Source organism: Acinonyx jubatus, chromosome B2, assembly GCF_027475565.1.
Source record: "Acinonyx jubatus isolate Ajub_Pintada_27869175 chromosome B2, VMU_Ajub_asm_v1.0, whole genome shotgun sequence".
NCBI classification, from domain to species: Eukaryota; Metazoa; Chordata; class Mammalia; order Carnivora; family Felidae; genus Acinonyx; species Acinonyx jubatus.
In genome coordinates, this window is record NC_069385.1 from 36,425,863 (window position 1) to 36,452,626 (window position 26,764).

A 26,764-nucleotide genomic window follows, 5' to 3' on the forward strand; every position below is an offset into this window, starting at 1 on the left:
TATCAGATTTCTCAAAAGAGCTGACACAAAGCACTTTTGTAACCAAATTTAATATGAAAGCACTGAGAGTATGCAAATAAGGCACAAAGCCAAATTTTAGAAATGAACTAAAGAGATAAAGAATTAACATGGTGCCATTTTTAAGATTAGACTCTCATCCTGTATTCCTGTTCCTTTCTGGTTTTGAAAAGCCACAAGCAACTCTCACTCCAGTCTTGCTGCTGTTGGCTGGCAACAGACAGAGCGAGCTGCTAATCAGCTCTCATTTTTTTTTAGCATTGTCTGTTTAGACATGCTCACCACCCCCCCCCCATCCTGTTCTACTTCAGCATCAGAAGGAAATGAAGCCACAATGAGAACAAAAAGAGCTGTCACACCTTTTGTCCCCTGCCTCCTCCTTCCCTCTTCACAGTCTTACCCACATAGAGCTACTCCACCCCAGTTGGACTGTAGTGTGACATCCCTGCCTGCCTGAGGGAGGAATGAGAAGGGGAAACTACAGCTGCAGACAAGTGACACCCAGAAGCCAGGAGCTTCTGTAAGTACCAGGTCTGCACAAGACCCAAGTCAGCGCAATGGCAATGACGCTGGAGGAATTCGTTCACTCCCTTGACCTCAGGACCCTTCCCAGGGTTCTAGAAGTCCAGTCGGGCATCTATTTTGAAGGTAAGCACTCTCCTATCTCTTGGCTGGCTAGAAAGTTCTCATAAGATATGTACTCTTGGAAACCAGAGGGGGAAATTTTAATAGAAAATATGTGAGTTCCTTTGAAAGGAAGGTGATCACAAAAGAGAGAAAGTAACTGACAAAACAGTCACAATCTAAGAGTGCTAGAGAAGAGAAACTAATAGGACTCTGGGGTAGATAGGGAAAAGGAATGGAGTGAAAAGCGTGAGCTTTCTGGAGGCCTTCAGATAGTCCAACATGAGTGGTAAATTATTTCTGCCTCTTTGAAATGGGTTATACTCCAAGAGTGAAGAGTCGCTATCCATGTTTATATTTCTAGGATATAAAAAAAGTATTTTTTAAAAACAAAAACAATTATTAAAAGCACAGTGTTTAGAAAGAAAAACTAACCAAACTCTGAACCACTTTGCAATGTTGCTTATGCCAACATTTCTCTCACTTCTTCTGGAGTGGCCTAACTCCTAACTCTTTAGATAATGACATTCTTATTTGAAGGCATAGAAATTAATATCTACTAATTGCAAGATAATTTTTAAGAATCTGTATTGAAAAATCAGAGTTTCATTAAGATTATTTAATAAGTTAGTGTGCTTCGATGTGACTTATGATGTTAGTTCAGTAGAAAAATGTTAAAGCCTATTAACAGGTACCCTAGAATCTTTAAGGAATTACTTTGAATACATGCAAGACAAAGAGTTATTTTCTAGGAAAATATATATTTTTGGTCACAAGAGTGGTAGGGTTGAGGCAGTAATAGAATTAGATCCAGACAAACTACTGGAAAATTAAGGTAAATAACTTCTGGCAGTCCAATCTTTCTCATTCAAGACAAAATAATGTGTTACATATATATTATTATATTATGCAATAAAAATTGACAAATATCAGACCTAGTTCATACACACACACACACACACACACACACATCTCTGCTATATCAGCTTAGCACTGGATTTTGTTTAATTCATTTGTCAATTGATTATACGGAATCAGACCGTATTTTTCCATGTATACAATATTAAGAAATGTATCTTTGTTCCTACGCCAGCCCCAAATCATTTTTTTTTTGGTTTCATCGTTTGTGTTTTTGAAGCTTTGCATACGAAATTACAGAGATATTTTTATTATTGTATACCAACTTTACAGTTTTATATTTCTCATTTAGTTTTTAAACCATTTGGAGGATTAGATATGGTATAGAGGGATCCAGTTTTAGATTTTTCCATATAATAAATCTGCTTTCCCAGTACCATTTGAGAAGCTAGTCATCCTTTCCCAATTGATTTATGTGGCTACTTTTACATCATATTAGGTACTCACATCTGGATCAGTCTGTCTCTGAAATATTTCTTCTATTCCATCAGGCTGTTTTTTCTTGATTGTGCCCAAATCACCCAATGTGTGTAACAATGGTTCCAGGCTAAGTGTTAAAATATATTTCATGTATAGACCAGTCCCTTGTTTCTACTCCTTTTTTCTAAGTTGACTTAGCTGTTCATAGACCTTTTAATTATGTTTTTAGAGAAATTAGTTACTTAAGAAATCCTACTAGAATTTGCATTAGATTGTATTGAGTTTATAGATTAACTTGAGAAAAATTGACATCTTTATGTCATCTTACAAAAGAATATAGCATGTCTCTCCATGTGTTCCGACCATCTTCATTCTTTACTACGTCACTACTATGTTACACTTCAATTAAGAGAAAAGAGTGAACAACTTGATGAATTTTCACAAGTAAACACATTTGTATAACCACCACTGTAGTCAAGAAATAGAAAATTGCAAATATTCTGAAAGCTCTAGTTTGTGCCCTTTCTCAATCATTATCCACCATCTTCTCTGTAGGTAACCATTATCCTGACTTTTGTCCATTTATGAACTTACACAAATGAAAAATTATAGTATGTATTCTTTCTGGTTGGCATATATGTTCAACATTATCTTTGTAAAATTAACCCATGATATTCTATATAGTGTGTATAATAGTCTGTTGGATAAATATACCACAATTTGTTTATCCATTCTATTGCTAACGGACATTTGGATTATTTCCACTTTGGAGCTGTTACCAGTAATGTCATTAACATTCTTGTCCAAGTGTGTTCACTTGTATGTGCATTCAGTTGGGTATATGAATAAGTGGAGTTGCCATGTCATATGCTATGTATATGTTCAGCCTTGATAGATAATGAAAAACAATTTTTCCAAGTAAGTAGTTATACCAATTTATATTCCCACCAGCAGTCTATGAAAGTCCCAATTAATCCATGTCTTTGGTAGCACTTGATGTTATCAGTCTTAGTAATTGCAGTTATTCTGTGAAGAGCATAAGGGTAGCTCATGGTTAGTTTGCATATCCCTGGTGACTAATGGCCTTTTAGAAATGCTGTTTTTTTTAAAGATTTTATTTTTAAGTAATTTCTAAACCTAACATGGGGCTCAAACTCACATCTCTGAGATCAAGAGTCACACGCTCCACCGACTGAGCCAGCCAGGCACCTAGGAAATTCTATTTTGTGAAAGACATTGTTCATGTCGGTGGCTCATTTCTTTATTGGAGTTTATAAATTTAAATACATACATATGTGTATATATATGCATTTATATGTATGTATATGTGTGTGTGTGTGTGTGTGTGTGTGTGTGTGTGGAGAAAGAGAGAGAGAGAGAGAGAGAGAAAGAGAGGGTCCTGACCCTTTATCAGTTTTTGTCAGTTACCTGTGTTGCAAATGTCTTCTCTCAGTCCATAAATTGACATTTCATTTTCTAAATGTCACCTTTTGATGAATGGAAGTTTTTAATTTTAGTGTTAATGTAGTCAGTTTATAATTATTTTCCTTTTTGTGTGTTGTCAGAATTTTCTTTATCCTAAGTTCATGAAGACATTCTCTCAGCATCTATTCCATTTGTTTACTCCCTCCTTTAGATCTGTAATCTACTAAAATTGATTTTTTTTTGTATATTATTTGAGGTTGAGATTAGTGTTTATTTTCTCTTCTATGGAGCCAATTGGTGCAGTGACTTTTATTGAAAAACTGCCTTTTTCCTACTGCCTTACTGGGCTACATTAGTCATTAACAGTGTCCATACATGTGTGGGTCTCCTTCCACAGCATCTATTCTGTTCCATTCAACTAATTGCTATTCTTACATTAATTTCACCCTATCTTAGTTAAAGCAGGTTTGCAACAATACATAATTTAGGTTATGTTATGTATGATGATACGCTCTAAGACCTGTGGTTCTCAAACTTGGTTGCACACGAAACACCTGGGAAATATCGAAAATATCGATGCCTAGGTCTCTCCTCAGAAGATAAGGATTTAATTATGTGATAAGTGCGGTGTCACCATCAGGTTTTGGAAAATCTCCCTGATGATTATAACATGCAGCCAAAATTGAGAATTATAATGTAGAATAAGTTCTTCCAATTTATTATTCTCTTTCAGGTTAGGCAGTGTGAATTTTCATATATATTTCATGTACATTTAACTTACCAACTTCCACAAAAATGTTCTTGGCATTTTGCTTAGCAATGCCTTGGTTTAGAGAGAATTGGCACCATTTAAAATTTTTTTTTAATGTTTATTTATTTTTGACAGAGAGAGACAGAGCATGAAGGGGGAGGGGCAGAGAGAGAGAGGGAGACACAGAATCCAAAGCAGGCTCAGGTTCTGAGCTGTCAGCATAGAGCCCAACATGGGGCTCGAACTCACGGACCATGAGATCATGACCTGAGCCAAAGTGGGACACTCAACTGACTGAGCCACACAGGTGCCCCAAATTGGCACCAATTTAAATTAAGTCTTCTGATCCATAAACCTGGTATAGCTATCTAGTTATATAGATCTCTTTTCATTTTATAGCTTTTTTGTGTGTGGAGTTCTTGCACTTCCTTTTATTCTTAATTTGATTTTTTTTTCATTCCATTATAAATAGTACCTTTTGAAACTTTCATTTTCTCTTTGTTGTGTTTGTTGAATTCTAAAAACATATCTTTAGATTATTTTGGATTTGTTATATACACAGTCATGTATTTTATGAACATTGACAGATCTCATCTTTTCTTTCCAATTTTTTTTTTCAGTTAAAGAACTGATTAGTGTTTCTAATGTAATACTAAATAGGAGTAATGATAACCCCCCCATCTCTATTTACAACCACAGAAAATTTCAATAATTCATCTTGAGGTATGTTTGTTTTAAGTTAAAGAAGTATCCACTTTTCTAATAATAATTTTTAATCATGAATGTACATTTAACTCGTCACATATTCTTTCTGTGATTTTTGTGATGATTATGTTTTTTATATTGATTCATTTATAAAATGTTAAATAAGCATTTTCCATGAGGAATAAAACCAATTTGGTCATATAACACTAAATTTGGTTCACTAATTTTTTTTTCTTTTAGGATTTTTATATCTCTTTTAGAGAATGAAATTGGCTTATAATTTTTATTTCTTATAATGTCCTAGCCATGTTTTTGTACTGAGTTATGTTGAACTTAATAGAACTTCTTTGGGTAGAGTCTTTTTCAATTCTTTTAAAGATGTGCAAATATGGTGTTACTTCTCATTTAAATATTTACTAGTATTCTTAATGAAACCATTCTGAGCTGGAATTTCTAACATAGAGATCTTTTTAATTATGACTTCCAAGTTCTAAATAGTAAGGTCTTCCTATCTATGAGCAATGTTTCTCTCTCATTAAAACAAAAACAGAAAAGCAAAACTCATCTTCTAGATCATGTATTAGAGTTCAAGATAATGTTTCCTAGAATGCACACACTTACTTACATATGTGTATATACATTGCTATATTGACTAATAATCATATATCTTTTGTTTTCGCATTGATTATCACTGAAAGAAATGCAAGTAAATATCAACAGTACTAATGAACACTCATTAATTCTAATAGTTTATCTTTTTTATTTCATTGGCTTTCCTAAAACCAATAGATACTGATATTATTAGAAAGTATCAAGAGTTGCATCACTTTCCTACTATATTTTACAACCTTTTTTTTTTCTTACCTTCACAGTAGGCCAGGGCCTCCAGTAGTATATAAACAGTAGTGAAAATCCTTGTCTAATTCCTAATCGTAAAGGAAATGCATCAAAAATTCCTTCTTTTTAAGTGTAATGTTCTAAAATTGGTATTCAACCTGGGGCGCCTGGGTGGCTCAGTTGGTTAAGCATCCAACTCTTGATTTCGGCTCAGGTCACGATCTCATGATTTGTGAGTTCGAGCCCTGCATTGGGCTCTGTGCTGACAGCATAGAGCCTGTTCAGAATTCTCTCTCTCTCCTTATCTTTTTGCCGCTCCCCTGCTTGTGCTTTAGTTCTCAAAAATAAATAAGTAAACTTAAAAAATTAATAATAAAATTGGTATTTAACCTTCACTAAATTGAGGAAGTTTTCATCTATTTCCTGCTTGCTAGGTGTTTTCATAATAAATATATATTGAACCCAATGAATATTTTTCTCTTCATTGATAAGATAATAATGTACTTTGGCTTCTTTAGTCTGTTAATACACATTACCTTTAAAGATTTTTTTGAGTTGAAGAATCCTTTCATATTACATCCACATTTTCAAAATACAATGTAGAAATTTAATATTATATTTAAGATTTTTGCATTTAATCATAATTGAAATGAACTAATAAATTCATCTGTTTTAGATTCAAGATAAAACTAGCTTCCTGAAATTAACTACAGGGAATTAAACATTTTCTGGGTAATTAAAAAAAAAAGAGAAACTTTTAATTTCTTCCCTAAAATTTGCTAGAATTCTCCTGTATGAACTACTGACCAACCACAGAATTTTTTGGAGGGGAAATCAGAATTTGGTTTCATTAATATTCTCTATTCCTTTGCTTCTTTTATTGATTTCTGACTTGATTTTCATTATTTTCTTTCATTTCTCTGTTTGTTCCCTTGCTTATTCTCTAGTTTCCTAGGTTGAATCAGTAGTCATTTTAAAAACATTTCTTGATCCTCTTGATTATAGTTTAAAACTATAATTTTTCCAAGTACTTCTTTAACGACTCCTCATGAATTTTACCATGTAGTGTTTTCTCTGTTATGCACTTCAAAGTGCAGTTTGTTCCTTTTCAATCCAATGACTATTTATTTTATTTATTTACCATAATATGGGATTTCTTTTAGGATCTTTGCTTTTAATTAATAATTTTATTGTATGTTGTTAAAAAACAATAGTCTGTATTATATTGTTTCCTTGGAATTGATTGAGGCTTCTATTTCTTCATGGTATGAAATGTATCCTGCTTTGGAATATTTCACATGTGCTCAAAGAAAACATATGTTTTGTTGTTTGGTATAATATCTCTCTATATATCCCAAGTAGCCTGAATTTTTAAATTGTTTCGTTCAGATTTTGCTCTCACTGCTTATTTTTCATCTACTTTTCTGAGGGGATTTTATAAAAGAAATCTTTCAGCAGTTGTTCATTTATCTAGTTCACTCATCGTTTCTCTTTTGTTGCTTCATGTTTTTGAGGTTGAGTTGCTGCCTGTGCTTATGTTAGTGAGGGTTATATCTTCTTACTCTATTTTTATCATCCTTTTTCCTATATGATTTTTTTTTAGTAAGTTCTATTTTGTTAAATAATAATATTACTTCTCCAGTTTTCTTTTGGAATATCTTTTTTCTAAGCATCTACTTTCAATATCTTGGTGTCTCTTGTTTTTAGTGCAGGGAAACATATGCTTTATCTTTTTTTTTGCTTCTTCTAACAGCACAGAGAGTAGAACCAGGTTTTGTCCATCCTGTGGTCATGATTCCACAACAAGAGATTTTGGAGGCTTGAGGGAACTTGAGAAAGGCTGACATGAAGTTTTGTGGCACTGGATTGAATGCTACTTTAATAACATGTTGCTCAAAAACTTATTAAGTTGCCCTGTTGATATGAAGCATAAAACTGTGGGTTAAAAACCCAGCTGCCTCCTGACTGTTAAAAATGATAGATAATTTCAGTCAAATTCTAATATTTGACATTTGCTTTGTCCCTCACTCATGAAAAATAGGCTTCATCATGACCCTGAAGGTTGATATGAAGATTAATTGAACTATTGTGTATGAAATATTTAGCAAAATGACTGGCCCATAGAAATCTCACAGGAAATCTTAACTATTATCATGATTACCATAATGTTGGTATATGATGAGGAAAACTGATCAACCATTCCTAAAAAGTAAAATGTAACTAATTTGAATTCCACTACTATTACATATGCCAACATAAATTAAATAAGGAGAAAAAAACATTAAAAGTTGAAACATTAACAATAAAAATGAAGAAACCATAGAAGAATATATTAAAACTAAGTCTTTAAAAGATGAATCCCAAAGCCAAGAGTACACTGTATATACCATATGTTAGCTAACTTGACAATAAATTATATATATAAAAAATAAATAACGAAAATTTGAACTTATGAAATAGAAAACTTACTTATTTTTTTAAAAAAAATTAAAATGTTTATTTATTTTTAAGAGAGAGAATTTATTTATATAAATGTTTATTTATTTTTAATAGATAGTGTGAGCAAGAGACTGGCAGCGAGTGGGGGAGACACAGAATCTGAAGCAAGCTCCAGGCTCTGAGCTGTCAGCACAGAGCCTTATGTGGGGCTTGAACTCACAAACCATGAGATCATGACCTGAGCCGAAGTTGGACACTTAACCTACGGAGCCACCCAGACACCCCTAGAAAACTTCCTTATTAAAAAATACCTAAATGTGTATAAAAATCATTAAATAACAATAAATAGAAATGAATAAAAAAATTTTTAAATGGGAAAAATATGTAAAAGGCAATTCACATGCAAGAATCATATAAAAATTTTTCAAATTTATTAACCATAAAATGCAAATAAGCAATAAATCATTGTTAATCATCTCTTATATCACAGATATTAAAAAGATTCACAAAACCCAATATAGGCATGAATGCACAGAAATGAAAGGAGACATGATCAGTGGGTATGTAAGCCATTACAGAATTTCTAGGAATCAACTGAGCAAAATGCATCAACATATAACGCACATAAATGTCTGACCTCTAGAAGTTAAATTAAAATGTAATTATAAAAAACAAAAATAATGATTATACTGCAATGGTCATAGCAACATGTTTTACAGAGAAACAGGTGAGTCTCAGCATTGAGTAGCATATATAAATTATAATAATATTTGATCAGAGTGACCTTACTCCAGGAACTCAACTGGCTGGACGTGAATACTTTGCCAGAGGCAAAAGGCAACCTTAGCTTGACATTAGCCCAACCTCCAAGATCCTGTAAGTCTTCTTTAATACATGAAAATCATTTTGGAAACTTCCTTTATCTCTACCCCCTCCCAAGACATGTATTAGTAGTCACCCTCAAAGAATACAGCCCACTGATATATATCTGAACGGTCTCATGACTAAGATTTTACTAGACAGCAGTAAAGGACCCCACACAGTCCTGGAAAGTTTGCTTCCAAATTCCTTAGAGACTTAGCTATCCATAACCAACTTCCCAACTTAAAAGTGTATAATCAGTCATTCCTTAGAACCCCAGTGCACCTCTTTCTGCCCACAGGTCCTGTCCCCATGTTTGAATAAAACCACATTTTTTGCACTGAAAATGAAAACAAAAACTAGATCAGGTATTGTTCAGCAGGCTAGAATTACAGTGGCAGGGAAGGGGTGGGGGAGGATGAAATGCAAAGCTCTTATCCTACTGGAGCCTATATTCCAGTGAATGGGACAAATGACAAACAGATGATAGATTTAAAATATGTTCAAGTGCCATGAAAAACTAAGTAGATAGTAAACTGAGACAGACAGAAGGGATGATCTTTTGAGAGGGTGATTAAGGCAGGTATCTCTGAACAGGTGAAATTTGAGCAGGGGCCAGAATAAACTGAGAAAATGATCCTATACATATCTGGAAGAATACTCCTACAGAGGACAGAACAAGTGCAAGCCACATAACAGCTTGCTTCATCTAATTGATAAACACAGAGGAAGCCAGTGAGGCTGAAGCAGAGCAACTGAGGGGTATGCAGTAGAAGAGGAGGGTGAGGATGTGGGGAGACACAGTTATTGTAGACCTTCAGGGCCATCGTAATACATAATCTGGTGCACAGTAGGGAAGCAGGTGGGAGCCTGTAACAGAAGGTGATCAGGGAAGGCTGCTCTAAAGAACCAATTTAGGAGCAGAGGACTGAATGTTGAGGAGAAATTAGCCAAGAGATGAGTGTTCCAAACAGGGTGAACAGCTAGTGCAAACATCTGGAGAGCGAAGAGAGCTTAGTGTATCGGAAGAAGAGAAAAATATTCCTATGACTTCGAACATATAGAAGAAAGCAGAAAGGAAAGTCTTAAGAGAAGATAGATGTTTGTGCATTTGACAGAGTAGTTGTGGAGACCGGGGGGAGGAAAGCTTCGATGAGAATGCAAAAGTTGTTTTGGTCATGTGAAATACAAATAATGTTATTTGTCCAAGTGGAAATTTCAAGTAGACAATTGAAAAGCCAGTTCTGGCCACAGAGTGAGCTCATGGCTGGAATGCCCCATCAGTGACCTAATTGATCAGGACTTTATTTGAATGCAAGCTTCATCAGTTAAAAAAAAATTAGCATGTTATCCTTATTGTATATATTTCTTTATTGATATTTATGGTCATTCTAAAACATACACAATAGTAAGAATTTTAAGAGGATAAAGTAAAGATAAAATTAACAGTATTCACTGTATATAACATATACTTAGAGCAGATTTTCTTTAATGTTGGTGGCGTCAATCTATATGTGGAAGAATATTCATAAACTTGATATTGGCAGTTTCCTTAGGTAGCAGTTGTATGCAGCTGATGACAAGTTTGTACTAGGAATAGATGTGTCATGCTGTCATTTTCTTCTTGTTAGTCCCTGCAATCTTCAATTCTCAAGTGTCTTTGTGAGCATCTTGCAAAGTTATTGTCTATTTTGTGAGAGTTAGTATATTTAAAATTAGATTATAACAATTCTTAAGGCAACTTAACTTGACTCATAAAATCCATTATATGGAAGTATTGCAGGTAAATGAATGACTAGGACAATTCTTTTTTTTTTTAATTTTAATTCCAGTGTAGTTAACAAACAATGCTATACTAGTTTCAGGTGTACAATATAGTGATTCAACAGTTTCATATGTATTACTCAGTGCTCGTCAAGATAAGTGTACTCTTAGTCTCCTTCACCTGTTTCATCCATCACCCCACCTACCTCCCCTCTGGTAACCATTAGTTTGTTGTCTATAGTTAAGAGTCTGTTTTTTGGTTTCTGCCTCTTTTTTTTCTGCTTTGTTCATTTGTTTTACTTCTTAAATTCCACATGAGTGAAATCATATGGTATTTGTCTTTCTCTGACTGATTCATTTCACTTAGCATTCTACTCTTTAGATCCATCCATGTTGTTGCAAATAGCAAGATTTTCATTCTTTTCTGTGGCTGAATAGTATTCCTGTGTGTGTGTGTGTGTGTGTGTGTGTGTGTGTAAGATATTCCACATCTCTTTATACATTTATCTATTATGGACACTTGGGCTGCTTCCATAATTTGGCTATTGTAAATAATCCTGCTGTAAACATAGGAGTGCATGTATCCCTTCAAATTAATGTTTTTGTATCTTTTGGGTAAATACCCAGTAGTGCAACTACTGGATCATAGGGTAGTTCTATTTTTAATTTTTTGAGGAAACTCCATACTGTTTTCCACAATGGCCACACCAGTTTGCCTTCTCACTAACAGTACACAAGGGTTCCTTTCTCTTGATTAGGACATTCTTTTAACTCTCATTTTTTGGAATGCCCAGTCTGACTCATTATATTTTGGACTATATCTGATGTAGAAATATATATCTGATGTGGACTACCATCTGATGTAGAAATAAACTAGGATTATTAATTTAATTTTTTCGTGTTTATTTATTTTGAGAGAGAAAAAAAAAACACATCTGAGCGGGGGAAGGGCAGAGAGAAAATCCCAAGCCCTCTCCACACTTCAGTGCAAAACCCAATGCAGGGCTCAATCCCACAAATCATGAGATCATGACCTGAACTGAAAGCAAGAGTTGAACCCTTAACTGACTGAGCCACAAAGGCTCCCCTAGGATTTTTTAATATTAAATATTAGCAAACTTAAAATTAAATATTACAAACATTTATATTAACTACTAGAATAACTTAATGTTCTTATTTGTTTTATGTAGAAATGAACATTAACTGAAGCTCATATTTTCTTCTCTTACCTCACATCTTGTAATACTCTATGAGATATGTGGCCTGCTTATGAGATCCATATTAGGAGATATCATGATTGCCATCACAAATCCCGGATTATAGCACTGGGCAAGCTAGTTCATAAATAATTATAATTGTAGGTAACTTGACCTGTGTCATCATCCCATGTTCAATTCTTTGAAAGAATAGCTTATGACCAAGAAGCAAACTTAAAGAATAAAAAAAATTAATGTTCATTTATCCCAGTTAACCCTTTTGAGTACATCATAAGGTTACAGTTCTTTTCTAGCCATAGAACTTGCATTGGCCAATGTAATGACAAGAGAAGTAATGTGTATCATTTGGAGGCAGAAGCTTTACAAACCAGTTCATAATTTAACGTATTTCATCCTGGTAGGCCGTGTCAAAATGGAATCTTTGACAGTTTGCGTCCCTGAAAGACTACAATTATTGGATAACTTGCCCTCACCCACTTGTAGTGGACATGTAGTGGAATAAGAAATTACCTTTATGGGGTGCCTGGGTGGCTTAGTTGGTTAAGCATCCGATTTCGGCTCAAGTCATGATTTCACAGTTGGTGAGTTCAAGCTGTGTCAAGCTTTGCGCTGACACCTCGGGGCCTGCTTTAGATTCTCTGTCTCTGCCCCTTCCCCACTCTTGCTCTGTCTCTCTCAAAAATAAATAAACATTTTTTAAAAAGAAACATTATTGCTTAAATCTCCAAGACTTTGAGATTGTAATGTGAGCATAACTGTAACTTTCCTGATTGATCCAGGTTATATTTATCATGGCTGGAACTGTATTTATTATCAATTTCAAAAATTAGGCATCAGAAAAACACAGGAGAAAGTCCTATAATGCCAGGAAAGTTACTTGGTAATAATACTACTGCATGTCAATGGGAGCGTGAGTTCACTGCTCTGGGGTCAGGAAGCATCTGTTGCTTCTTTAACTACTCTTCATATTGGTAACATTACCACTCATCACTGTTTACTTCACATATGTAACCATTTTGACTTAAAATTGGGGAAACAAGTAAGTTTGGTTACATTCTGATTGTGTTCAGTGACCCGAATATTGAAAAAATTATTTTTCTGCTTTATAGAAATAGTGTATGCCCATGGCTGGCAAGTTGGAAAATGCAGAGGCACAGAATTATCAATAACTTCCTCAAATGGAAAAATACAGTTAATATTTTGGTGTATGCTCTTCTTCATAAATTATGATTTAACTTTTTAAAAAATTTTATTTTAAGTAGGTTCCACACCCAACATGGGGCTTGAACTCACCGACCCTGCGATCAAGAGTCACATGCCCCACTAACTAAGCCAGCCAGGAGCCCCTGAGTTAACTTTCAAAAAGAGAAAAATTGGGGCGCCTGGGTGGCTCAGTCAGTTCAGTGTCTCAGCTCAGGTCATGGTCTCACAGTTTGTTGATTCAAGCCCTGTGTTGGGCCCTGTGCTGACAGCTTAGAGCCTGGAACTGGCCTTCAGATTTTGTGTCTCCCTCTCTCTGCCCCTCCCTCACTCACACTCTGTCTCTCAAAAATAAATAAACACTAAATTTTTTTTTAAAGAGAAAAACTGATGCCAAAATTCCTTTCCCCATGCTTTGTTTTTTCTTCCCCCACAAATTCCATCTACCCCCGTGGTTCAAGGCACCATAATTTATTGCCAACATTATCAAAATAGACACCTAATTGGTCTCCCTGCTTCTACTCTTTCATACCTAAAATTTATTCTCAAAAGAGCCTCCAGAGTCCAACGCTTTGAAAGTGTACCTCTGATTATGCACTTCTCTATTAAAAAGCCTCCAGTAGCTTTCCATTTTTTCTTAAAATACAAACCTTACAATGAGTAATAAGGCCCCATATTTTTTTCTTCTTGCTCCCATTATTTATCTGAGTTCATCATTTACCAGTCTCCTCCTTCCAGCCACAAGCCTCCTTACTCTTCCTCAAACTTGGGGATATGTTCCTGTCTTTGCTAATGCTTTTCCTTCAGGCTGGCAAGCTCTTCTACCGGAAGTCACCTTGGTAACTCCTTTCTCTGTGAGGCTTACCCTGACCACCTTATTTGATACTGAAAAATTTCCATCTTCTTTCCCTATATTCCTTATCTTTATTATGTTCTTCATTTTTCTGTAGCAAAAGACCTCTTTCATATGTAGTAAGTTATTTATTTGGTGTTTATTTTTCTGCCTTTAAGTACAAGATTTTTCTTATACTTTAATTGAGGTATAATTTTCTAAACTGTAAAATTCATCCATTGTAAGTGTACAATTAAATGATTTTTAGTAAATTTATGGAGTTGCGCAACCACCACCAGTTGTAGACCATTTCCATATTCTCAAAGAAGTCCCTTGAACACTTTGCCAATAACCGTAACTTGCATTTCCAGCCCTGGGCAACCACTGATCTGCTTTGTGTATGAATTTGCCTTTCCTTGATGTTTCATATAAAATAAATCATATAAATATATAGTCTTTTGCATCTAGCTCTTGTTACTTAGCATGTTTTTAAGGTTCATCCATGTTGTAACATGAACAAGTATTTTGCTCTCTTTTGCTGCTAAATATATTTTATTGTATGGATATACCACCTTTGTTTATCCAACACCAGTTAAAGGACACTTGCCCTTTTGGAGATACTATGAATAATGAATCATTTTATATTTCTGTTTATAATATATGAGGATTCCAGTTTCTTCAAGTTCTTACCAAAACTTGGTATTGTCTATCTTTATATTATGTTCAATAATATCTCATTGTATTTTTAATTTGCATTTTCTCATGACAAATAGTGTTGGACATTTTCTTCCTGTGCTTATAGCAATTTGTCCTTTTTTAAAAAGAAATATGTCTTCAAATTGTTTGCCCATGTTTGTTTGTTTGTCTTCTTATTGAGTTATAAAAATTATTTCTATATTCTTGATATACAATTGAAAATATTATCTTCACTTCTGTGGCTTTTCTTTTCATTTTCTTAATGTTATCTTTTGAAGCAAAAATATTTTAAATTTTGATGAAGTCTAATTTATCATTTTTTTTCTTTAGGGCTAATGCATTTATTTTCATGTTACTAACCCAAGATCACAAAAGTTTTTTCCTATGTTTGTATTGAGGAGTTCCCAGATTGCCCCCAGTTTTGATGATTTCTTAGAAATACAAGACTCAAGAGTTAAAATATATAGAGAGAAGGGATACAGAGTAAAGTCAGTGAAGGGAAAAAGGCAGGGTCCATGCGAAAACAGGCACAAGCTGCCATTTGTCTTCTCCCAATGGAAATATATGCAGAGTACTTAATTCTCTTAGCACTAATGTGTCACAACACAAAGTATTTCCAATTTAGGGAAGTTCATCTGTGCCTTCGTGTCCAGGGTTTTTATTGGAGCAGTCACATTGGTATGGAGTATGTGTGACTGACTCTAGCTATGAGGCTCCAGCACCTCCAGAGGTCAAGTGATACAGTGTGATCCAGGACCCATGTGAATAAAAACAGGCATTCATCATAAATCACACTGTTATCACACACTATCTGGTGTAGTCCAAGAACCCAGATTTACAGAAATACTATTTCCTGGCAGGATATTCCAAAGACTTAGACTTTATCTTTTAAAAGCCTGTCAAAGAGGTAGTCCTTTCTTTAGAATTTACAGGGTTTGGGCATTCCAAGTCCATGGAGTTAATCCTTTACTGCATAGTTTTCTCTTAGAAGAGTTTTAACTCTTATCTTTACATCTGAGATCCAATTGAGTTAGCCAGAATTTTCTAAAGCCTTAAATTCGAGTAATGGAAGAAATAACCAATTTTTCTACACAGTTACAAAGCATACTGGGAATAACTCAGGTAGAAAAGACTCTAGTTGAGAGAGGTGAGGGAGTTAATCAAACAGATATCTGGGTAAATGGCTTTCCAAGCTGAGGGAGCATCTTCAGCAAAGTGTTATGACAAGAATGTATTATCATATTTCAGAAAAAGTGAGAAATCAGTGAGACTGGAAGGAGGGGGAGAGTGACCAGAAATTCTATCAGAGAGGAAATGGTGGAGAACCTTAGAAGGGTCTTCTGGACATTGTAAGAATTTTACTCTTGGAAGAATTGGGAACTTGGAGATACCAGTCTAAATTAACAAAAACAACTAAAACAATGCTAGAATTCTCTTCACAACGAATTTAGATACCATCACCCATTTCTTTTCACTGTTTAGAAAGAAAGGCAATGCTGATGTAACCACACATTCGCAGAGGTCAGAGCATAGTTTTGCTTAAATGAATCCATAAATATAATGTTAAAAAGTGTTTCTTATAAAAAATTTTAAATACCATGAAGATGTTTCTCCCCTTTTGGGAGGTAAAACTTTTAAGTACCATGCTTTGAGTATATTAAATGTTATATTTCTTTCTCCCTCCAAAATGTGTTAAAATCATAGAAATTATTCCTTAAATTACATATCTATCTCCTTTCATTTCTTCCTTCTGTTCTTTCTTCCTTTCTTCCTTCTACAAATGAATAAAGTATTGTCCTTGCCCTTAATAACTCCAAAGGTCAGTAAAAGGAGGTAGATTTTTTAAAATAAATATTTATGAAACAATTCAGAAGGCGCTCTACTAGACACGAACTGTTTTGAGAATGCTGGGGAGAGCATAACTCAGCACCCAAGAAGCCAGAGAAAGTTTGACAAGAGGCTATAGTATTTTTTCCTGGGGCCTGCAGACTGTATGGAAGATGAACAGATAAATAAGAAATTCTCAGGATGAGAGACAAGTGCTTAGAATGTCATATAAGTTTGAACGTTCAAAAGATGGCCCAAAGACAGCTCACGGAATAGTAGATGATCAGGTAATTCGTGGATATATTTTAAGTGGCTTCTGAACTGTAATAAGGATATTGAATTTATTCTGTAGTCAATAGGAAATTTATAAAAAGATGTTATTTTTATAGTGTGTTTTTCTAAGTATAAAAGTATAACATACTCATTGTAAATAATGTGAAAATTATAGAAAAAGCTGAAGAATTTATGAGATAAGGCAAAAAAAATTATAACATGCAGTTGGTCTAGATGTGAGACAAACACCAGAAGCTAAAAGCAGCTATAGACATAGGAGAGAGACAGAATCCATGGTCTTTTTAGATAGAATCTTCTGGTTTTGACAGTTTATGAAAGGCAGCGAGCAAGAGTGGGGAGGTGATGACAGACCTGAGGTTCCCGGACTAAGTAAACATGGTAGATGGTTAAAAAATAGATCACTTTAAAGAGTTATTACAAGAGCAGCAGTGGTTTTGCAGATGGAGGCATGATTCAGTTATAGTCCAACGAGTCTGAAGCCCTTATAGAAGATTCAGATGCAAATGAACATTGGACCAAAAATGTACACCTGATGTAAAAGAAGTAGTAAACTTTACAGGTTTAACATTACAGATTTGTAAGTGGATAAAAGGTTCGTTATTTTAGGAATTTTCCTGTAGTCCATATGTCGGGTCCAAAGAAATATATGGGTCTCAATGAATACCAGTATGGGAGTATGGAAAGCGGAGGAGCCTGTCAAGCCAAAAAAACAAAATAAAACAAAAAACAAAAAACACCAACAACCAAAAAACAAGAAAAAACCCCCAAATCCTCTTGTTCATTGGAGAAGAAGCAGGAAAAAGTAAGGTACCTTATTTTTGAAAAAATGACATAGAACACTAGGTTAAGAGAGTGTCAGGGATAAATATTTACTTTCAGCACATAGTTTATGGTAGATTAGGTTATTAATTATAATTATAGCCCTATATATTAAAGGCTTATTATGGACCAAACACTGTGCTGTGCCCTTTGTATATAGATTTGGATGTGTAAGCATTTATAATTCATATATAAATATATTTTATATATGTGTATATTTATACATAAATATATCTAGTACAACATATATAAATAAGTGAAACTTTATATATGCTCATCTACATACAAATGTAGTATTCATATGTATAAATGTACACATATAATCCTATTTAAGTTATTTAATTCATTATTTTTCTAAAGATATTTAATCTTTGGAGGTATCTTGTGTGATATTATTTCTTTTTTCAAGGTCACCTATTTCCATATCATTTACCCCTGGTCAAAAGATAAAACTTAAAAGTTTTTCCTTGTTCTGCCCATATGAAGAGTTTATGAAATTCTGTAGTGAATTCTATCATTATATACCATAGTGTTTTTAAGAAATTTTATAGCAACTTACTGCAGTTTGGCTACAAATAGCATTGCTAAAATAAAGGTTGTTTTGTCTCTCAATAACTTATTATGATTAATGACTACAATTACAGTTTGATTAGTATGACATTAAATAATTAACTCTGAAAGTGGTTGAAAAAGTACACTGAATAATGATACTTAGTGAATTGTGCATTATATGAACATGACTTTTATGGATTTGATACATTTATGAGGGTTCATATAGCAAAAAATCACACCTATTTTAATGCCAACAGTAATTATTTTATGGCTAATTGAGCTTAATTTTTTTTCAGGCTTACTCAGCTAGGGACATGGTAGTAAAATCAGGGCAAATTATAAAATTATAGCATTGCCTTTAACTCACTTTTATTTGTATTTCATAGGCTTTAAATATTCAGACAAGAACACTTTTTTCCCTCTTTTTAATATGTATTCACAACATTGACACTGGTTCATGTGGACTTAAGAGGAATGAAATTATGTAAAAATCTAATGAAATATGACTTGCACATTTTTAAAAAAGAATTTTAGCTAAATGAAAATAGAATACCAGTATTTTTCTATATGAATTTATATTTATAAATATTTATTAAAGACAAGCATTAAATTTATAAAGTAGAATGTTTCTGTTTGTAATACGTTCTGTTGAGCCTGCCAGGTATGAAACTGCTGTTGAGATTCAGGACGGCCTAAGTTCACAAATGTTGAAAATTGAAAACATTTTATATCTCAGCTTTTTAAAAAAATCAATTTCTTTTTATACAAATTTATGTATTTGAGAGAGAGAGAGAGAGAGAGAGAGAGAGAGAGAGAACAAATGGGGTAAGGGCAGAGAGAAAATCCCAAGCAGGCTCTACACTGTCATCGCCAGAGCCCAACATGGGGCTCCATCTCATGCATCGTGAGATCATGACCTAAGCTGAAGTCAAGGGTTGGACTCCCAACCTGCTGAGCCACCCAGGCGCCTCTACATCTGAGCTCTAAAATTAAGTAAAACTTATTATATCTCCAAATTTAAAATCGATAATGATTTATTAAATATAAATTTGCTCTGTGTCAGTGGCATATGGCTGGACACCAAAAGGACTATCGAAATAGAGTTTGGCTGCACCAGTTTGCATTCCCACCAACAGTGCAAGAGGGTTCCGGTTTCTCCACATCCTCTCCAGCATCTATAGTCTCCTGATTTGTTCATTTTGGCCACTCTGACTGGCGTGAGGTGGTATCTCAGTGTGGTTTTGATTTGTATTTCCCTGATGAGGAGCAACGTTGAGCATCTTTTCATGTGCCTGTTGGCCATCCGGATGTCTTCTTTAGGGAAGTGTCTATTCATGTTTTCTGCCCATTTCTTCACTGGATTATTTGTTTTTTGGATGTGGAGTTTGGTGAGCTCTTTATAATTTTGGATACTAGCCCTTTGTCCGATATGTCATTTGCAAATATCTTTTCCCATTCCATTGGTTGCCTTTTAGTTTTGTTGGTTGTTTCCTTTGCTGTGCAGAAGCTTTTTATCTTCGTAAGGTCCCAGTAATTCATTTTTGCTTTTAATTCCCTTGCCTTTGGGGATGTGTCGAGTAAGAGATTGCTATGGCTGAGGTCAGAGAGGTCTTTTCCTGCTTTCTCCTCTAGGGTTTTGATGGTTTCCTGTCTCACATTCAGTTCCTTTATCCATTTTGAGTTTATTTTTGTGAATGGTGTGAGAAAGTGGTCTAGTTTCAACCTTCTGCATGTTGCTGTCCAGTTCTCCCAGCACCATTTGTGAAAGAGGCTGTCTTTTTTCCATTGGATATTCTTTCCTGCTTTGTCAACTTAACAGAAGACCATGGGGGAGGGGAAGGGAAAAAAAAAAGGTTAGAGAGGGAGGGAGCCAAAACATAAGAGACTCTTAAAAACTGAGAACAAACTGAGGGTTGATGGGGGGTGGGAGTGAGGGGGGGGGGATGGGTATTGAGGAGTGCACCTTTTGGGATGAGCACTGGGTTTGTATGGAAACCAATTTGACAATAAGTTTCATATTAAAAAAAAAAGAATAGAATTTGGAAGACTTCAATATTCAGGTTCATTTAAAAATATATATTGTAATTATATCTGTTTGATATATGCATAAATTACATTTGTAGCTACCTTCTTTTAGGGCATAATATTATTGGAAATGATGTTATGTTAAATATTTTTTCTACAAAAACTTTGGAACCATTTTTGTTATCTCAGACTTGACACTTCAGTTACTGTGTAATTATGCTCCTAGGATGCCCTCAGGCCATACAGTACAGATCAATAAGAAGTTACTCTTTCAGTGTAATTAAACATTACATTAAAAAAAAATAAGAATCAAAATTCAAGTTTAAAAATGTACAATAATTTTTAAAGTTCAATGCATTTTTATTTGTGTTCTGAAATGGAATACTTTTTTCCCTAAAATTTAGCTCCAACAGGCCTTATTTTAGGAAAAAGTCCTAAAATAGGTATATTAAAAACAAACAAAAGAAGCTCGGAAAAGAGTAATTTCAGTTGTATTACATACAAAAGCTGTAGAGGAAAATAACTGCCAGAAAATTTTTGTGTTGTTTACTTAAGTGGAGATGTTCCAAAATGTAGACAGTTTTGTACAATGGAGTACATTATTCACATCTGTAGTGGAGTGTTCAACTTAAAAATTTCTAACCTATTTATTGTTAAGTACCAACCTTGACTATGCAACGCAAAGTTAAAAAATGGAATGCTGGCGTATATTTTGCATGTAACCATATAAATACAGATTATTCATGTGCTTCCTTCATTTTGTAAGTATAAAGAAGTGACTGAGAAAGTGATTAAGTAAAAGTTGTATTGTCTGCTAGATTTTCAAATGCTGTGAAATGGGCATTTTGGTTTGGGATATTAATTACCTAAACTCATTTTAATAGGTACAAATTATTATTGGTCAATTATGTCACATTGAACAAGATTTACAAAAGGAAAAGAAAATTGAAACTTTTGCCTTGAGTGTAGTGATTTATGTTTTTGTTTATTATCATACTGATACATTTTGTTAGGCACTGCTAAATGACTAATGAGTTAAGTATTGAAAATGGAAAGTAACTTCAAATAATGTGTAAAAAAATGTGAAAAATTATTTTTAGGAATGTCTTTGATACAATATCCAGATTCTTGCATTTGAAAACTTCACATTTTAATTGGGACATCTACTTTGTTTTACTCCTAATAAATATTTGGAATCACCACACCTTTTTAAAAAAATTTTTTTTTCAACGTTTATTTATTTTTGGGACAGAGAGAGACAGAGCACGAACGGGGGAGGGGCAGAGAGAGAGGGAGACACAGAATCGGAAACAGGCTCCAGGCTCCGAGCCATCAGCCCAGAGCCTGACACGGGGCTCGAACCCCCGGACCGCGAGATCGTGACCTGGCTGAAGTCGGACGCTTAACCGACTGCGCCACCCAGGCGCCCCACCACACCTTTTTAAAACCAAGATTTTAGCAAAAGCAATGAGATGAAATTTCCTTAGATGAGAAACATATCTTTTTCACATAGAATAAAGCTTTTTAAATGGTAAGGGACTGTCGTTATTTAGCAAGATTTTGTTATTTTAAAGAAAAATTATTTATTGGAAAATGGAGCAAGTTTTCTACTAATCTATGTAATGAAGTTGGCTATCCAATATTCTGATTCTTATAAACAGTAACTAGGTCTAAGGAGCTTGACTCTAGGTTAGAAGTGTTGGTTTTAGTGATTCAGCATTTGTGTCAGTTAGGAAAAGAACACCTGACATATAAACAATGTATGAATTCTAACCACAAGCCCAAGAACATTTTGTTTTTTGACTTCCCTATTTGACATCAGGAAAAGCTTAAAACATATTTAAACTATTTCTTCCAGAACTCATGAAATCAAATCATTTGAATTTTGAATTAACTGTTCATTGTCAGAGACCACTCTGCTTCTGAACATTAATAACATAGTTACTAATTTAAATATATTCCTATTTAAATAGTGTATGTATTACAGAAGTTAAAAAAAAAGTAACTATTGAGCATGTTAAAAGAATTTATAGAATGTTGACAATAATGGAAATTTGAACTTGTCTTAGGTCAGAAAGAGACTAGTCCTTACCCTTGCCATCCTCTCTGCCTCCCTTCCATTCCCCTTTGTACAAAGCCATCAAGTTTTTCATTCAAAGAAAGGACAATTAAGGGAATAATAATGGAGATGACACCAGAAAAAACAACAACAATAACAACAACAAAAATTCCAGATCAAGTATACAGGCATTGCATTATTTTTTTAAAAATCAGGAGAACAACGTGGCCGCGACCCTAGTGATTGGATTAGACGCGGCGGGAGTTGGGACTGGAGTGGGCCCCGGGTTCGCGCGTGGATTCTAGATCCCAGCAGCACAGGGAGGGTTCGTGCAGGCGGCCCCATCGGGAAAATGTGAAACGGGGCACCAGCCTCGAGGGAGGGCGGGTTGTAAATCCTGGAAGACCAGCTCAGCGAGACAGGTCAGGTCGGAAACTGAGCGGCAGCTCCAGCTCCTGAAATACCGCCCGGAGCTGTGGGGACGTGACGCCTCCGCCCTCACCCCTGTCTCAGCTCTCCCGCCGCCGGGCCTCTCCCGGTGCAGCAGAGCAGCCACGGCAGAAACAGTTTATCCACCCTCCCTCCCTAACAGCCCTAAGAATCCATTTTATCTTACCCCCGAATAATGTGTCCATTTTTTAAAAATTTTCTACACTTCTAGTAAACCTACTGTTTTTAGAATGAGACAGCATCCTAGAGCAACAAAACTAACCTTAATTCATAGAGGCAAAGACCTGTTCAAAGTTACGTTTTTTGTGCAATTAAATGTCTTGACATGCTCTATAGTAACATAAGCTCATCAGGTTGTGCTCATCATATGCAGTCACTTCTGAATTGATACAGTTTCTGTCAACTGTTAGACCATCTGAATTTTCAGATAATATATCTAAGAGAATTTTTTTTTCTGGTATCTAAATAACATTATCTTGAAGTAGACTTTTTTTTTAAGCTGACATTTAATAAACTACTTGTTATTGTAACACGTCCTTTAAGCTTAAATGAGTGATAGAAGTAACCACTAAAGATAGAAGTAAGAATGGAAATTTTAATTTCTGCTATTAAGAACATTTTCTTCTTAACTTGGAATACTAAGCCATTCATTTGCAAATTCTCATTAAAAATTTGACAGTGAAATTAACTACTGATAGTTGCCATTCATCTAACAAGTGACCTGTAGCATTGTATTTTTTACTGTTGGGTTTCATGCTGGTTGCTTTTCTAATTTATATTCCTTTGGGGAAAAAAAAGAGAATTATTAAGAAAACATCATGTGTTTTTTTAAAAAACCACAGGCTCACTGCTGTTAAAAGCAGCTCCTATTATTGAAGTAACCCGTTGATGAACATTAATTTCATCCTATATAATGAGAATTTAAAAAAAAAATCATGTCAGACTTGCTGGAGAATATGACTTTTGTTGCAAACTGACCAGAATTGATTTGGTCATTCACCATTATCAGGTTATTTTTGATAGATGTGGATTGCCTTCAATCCTTGGAAACACAACAATAAAAGAAAACCCTAGATCAAATGTTGCCAAATGTGAAACACTTATTTGCAATTAGGCATAAAAACAGTTATATGACCAGAGAGCTTGATGTAATCCCAGCTGTTTGTCTTTTTTATAAGCTCTGATAGCACTTTGCAGAAAAGATTCATTAGAGACTTCAATATTCCAGAAGTGGAATACAGCTACCTTTCTAGTTAATGTCAAAACTGCTTTGAATCAGCCGCTCAACCAAGGGCTGTGCAACATAGGACTTATATTGAACTTATTAGATTCTAATACCCCTTTGCAAGAACAGACATGCCTATGTTACCTCTGGAATTAATGAACACATTTTGAACATCATTTCACCAACGAATCAGTCTTACTAATACTATTCATTATGCTAATTAAGAAAGTTCTGTGTTAATAGGATTTAAATGTAGTAAGACCTGTGGCAGTTGTTTAAAGAATATGGACTTCTGATTAATCTTTTGTATATTAACTAGTCATCTTGGGTTTGTTTTTCTGATTATTGTACTTAAAATGTTAACGTTTTCCTCATCTCTTCCCCAGGGGGTCTGTAGGTTAAAACTAATGAGCACACACATATGTATCTCACTGTCTATGCTGAAGTTTGAAATAAATTACATGCACATGATAGTAATACTAAACATTTATCTTCACACATGCCCCAGATGCTCTCTTCTTCTAGCTCTCAGTGGAGATCTATCCTTAGAGTTTCTTTTGTTTTGTTTTTGTTCTTATAGTTTTATGTAAGTCCTAAATGTGTATGATTTCCCAGGCTGACATATGTAGTCCTGATTTCCCTATAACTAGTTAGTGATTTATAACAGTATTTCTCAAACCTAAGTAAACTTTGGAATCTACTAGAGAATTTTAAATTAATTACATATTCCTGGGTTCCACCCTGGGGAATCCAATTTAGAATTTCTGGAATATAGCCCATGAATCTGGATTTTAAAATTCTTCCCAATTAATTTTTGTGGAGCCCATTGGCAAACTGTTGTTTAAGAGGAACTAGATAGGACCATCTTTACCAGAAGATAATCATTGGACAATAGAATCAGTGTATCCAGAACTGAGCTCCTTTATTCCTTTCCTGTTTTTGTCTTTTTGTCAGTATCCATCATTCTCTCAGTGCCCCAGCTTCGTGGTCTGGAAGTCATTCTGGTCTCATTTTTCTTTTCTTTTACCAGTTCATGGAGGCCCATTTCAGGTTTGCAGCTGCCATTCTACTTTAGGCTCTCATCCAGCATCCCCTGTCTTGTGACCCCACAAACAGCTCTTGTGAGAACTTTCTTAGAGCAAGAGTACTATATTGCCTGCAGTTCAAGTCTTTCAAATCTACTGTTTTCTCCAACCATGGAGTTTTTATTTTGTAATCAGATCATTTTGGAAAGATACTTGATGTCAGATAATCCTCTAACACATGTTAATTTAAATCTGAAAAGTGATATTTTTACTTTCTGGAATGCCCTTTCCATCATCATTAATAACCAGCCATCCACATCAACTCCTTTTGGCCATAAGCACGTATTCACTACTACATATATAAGAGATTGTACTTTGTTGCTGACATCATTCACGAGAGGACAATCCAGGTGCTGCACGGGTGCCGAAATTACCAAAGCTCTGAAGCACTTCATCAGTAACAAAATCTAGACTCTCATTTAAGTCTCCCCGCCCCCCATTTTTTTTAGCAGAAAAGGGAAGTTCTGTTTAGTATAGTAGTCACTAGCTATATGTGGCTATTTAAATTCAAAATAATTATAGTAAGTACATTTAAAAATGAAGTTCCTCAGTTACATTAGTTTCATTTGAGCTTTGTGTGGCTATTAGCTGCAGTGTTGGACAGCTCAAATTATACTATGTCCATCATTGTAGAAAGTTCTGTTGGAGAGTTCTGCTCTGGAGTTTCTGAGGGAGCCCCAAAGGGGAAAGAGGCCCACATCTTCTCCAATATTAATATAACCCACGGCCTCTGCCTCTGCTATCATGACTCTCCTGAGGACTGGCTGCAGTTTTGTGGTTTAAAATTTTCTTCGGGCTGCTTCTACTACTTCGTCTTGTCTGAATGTGTTTCTGTGTTTGAGGCTTTCTCAGTCTGTCACTGATGTGGAAAGTTGCACTGCAGCACATGCATAGTGCATGCATACACACACGCACACACACACACAAACACACTTAAATTGAACTATTTTGAGAAGATTGCAGACACACACACTGAGTTAAGTTAAACTCTGTATTTTGAGGTTATTGAGGATTCAGACACAACTATAAGCAGTAATACAGAGATCCCATGTGTCCTTCACAGTTTCCCTCAATTGTGACATCTTTACCAAATGATTGTACGTGATCACAGCAAGGATATTGATACTGATCTATTCAATATACAGAACATTTCTATCATCTCATCACTCATGTTTCCCCCCTTTTTTAAATATTTATTTTATTTTTTAGAGAGAGTGTGTGTACAAGCCGGGGAGGGGCAGAGAGAGGGACGCAGAGCATCTGAAGTGGGCTCTGCGCTGACAGCAGAAAGCCCCCTGTGGGGCTCAAACTCACAAACCGTGAGATCATGACCAGACCCCAAGACAGACGCTTAACCAACTGAGCCACTCAAGCACTCCTCATGTTGCCCTTTTATAAAAGCTACTCCTACTTCCTTCCCACTTTCCCAGTCACGTCCTTAACCCCTTTCAACCATTAATCTGTTAAACATTTTTATAAATTTTTTTTTTTGGTCCACAGATTATTTGGAGGAATGGCATTTAGTTTTCAAGTGTTTGGAGAATTTCCTGTTATCTTTCTGTTACTGATTTTTAATTTAATCCATTGTGGTCAGAGAATACTATGATTCAATTCTTTAAATACGTTGGGGTTTGTTTTATGGCACAAGATATCTTGGTATGTGTTCTGGTGGGCACTTGAAAACAGTGTGTATTTGCTGTTGTTAGGTATAGCGTTCCATA

General features: G+C 34.9%; 1 protein-coding gene across 1 annotated transcript in view; it reads left to right on the plus strand.

Annotated features, from left to right (window-relative positions):
* Positions 1–315: 315 nt before the first annotated feature.
* The window catches only part of THEMIS (thymocyte selection associated), a 184,338-nt gene continuing 157,889 nt past the window's right edge, over positions 316–26,764 (plus strand). Inside the window, exon 1 of the mRNA XM_015074249.3 lies at positions 316–666. Within this exon, the coding sequence (XP_014929735.1) occupies positions 576–666 (91 nt within the window). The 5' untranslated portion in view covers positions 316–575. The remainder of the gene's footprint in view (positions 667–26,764) is intronic.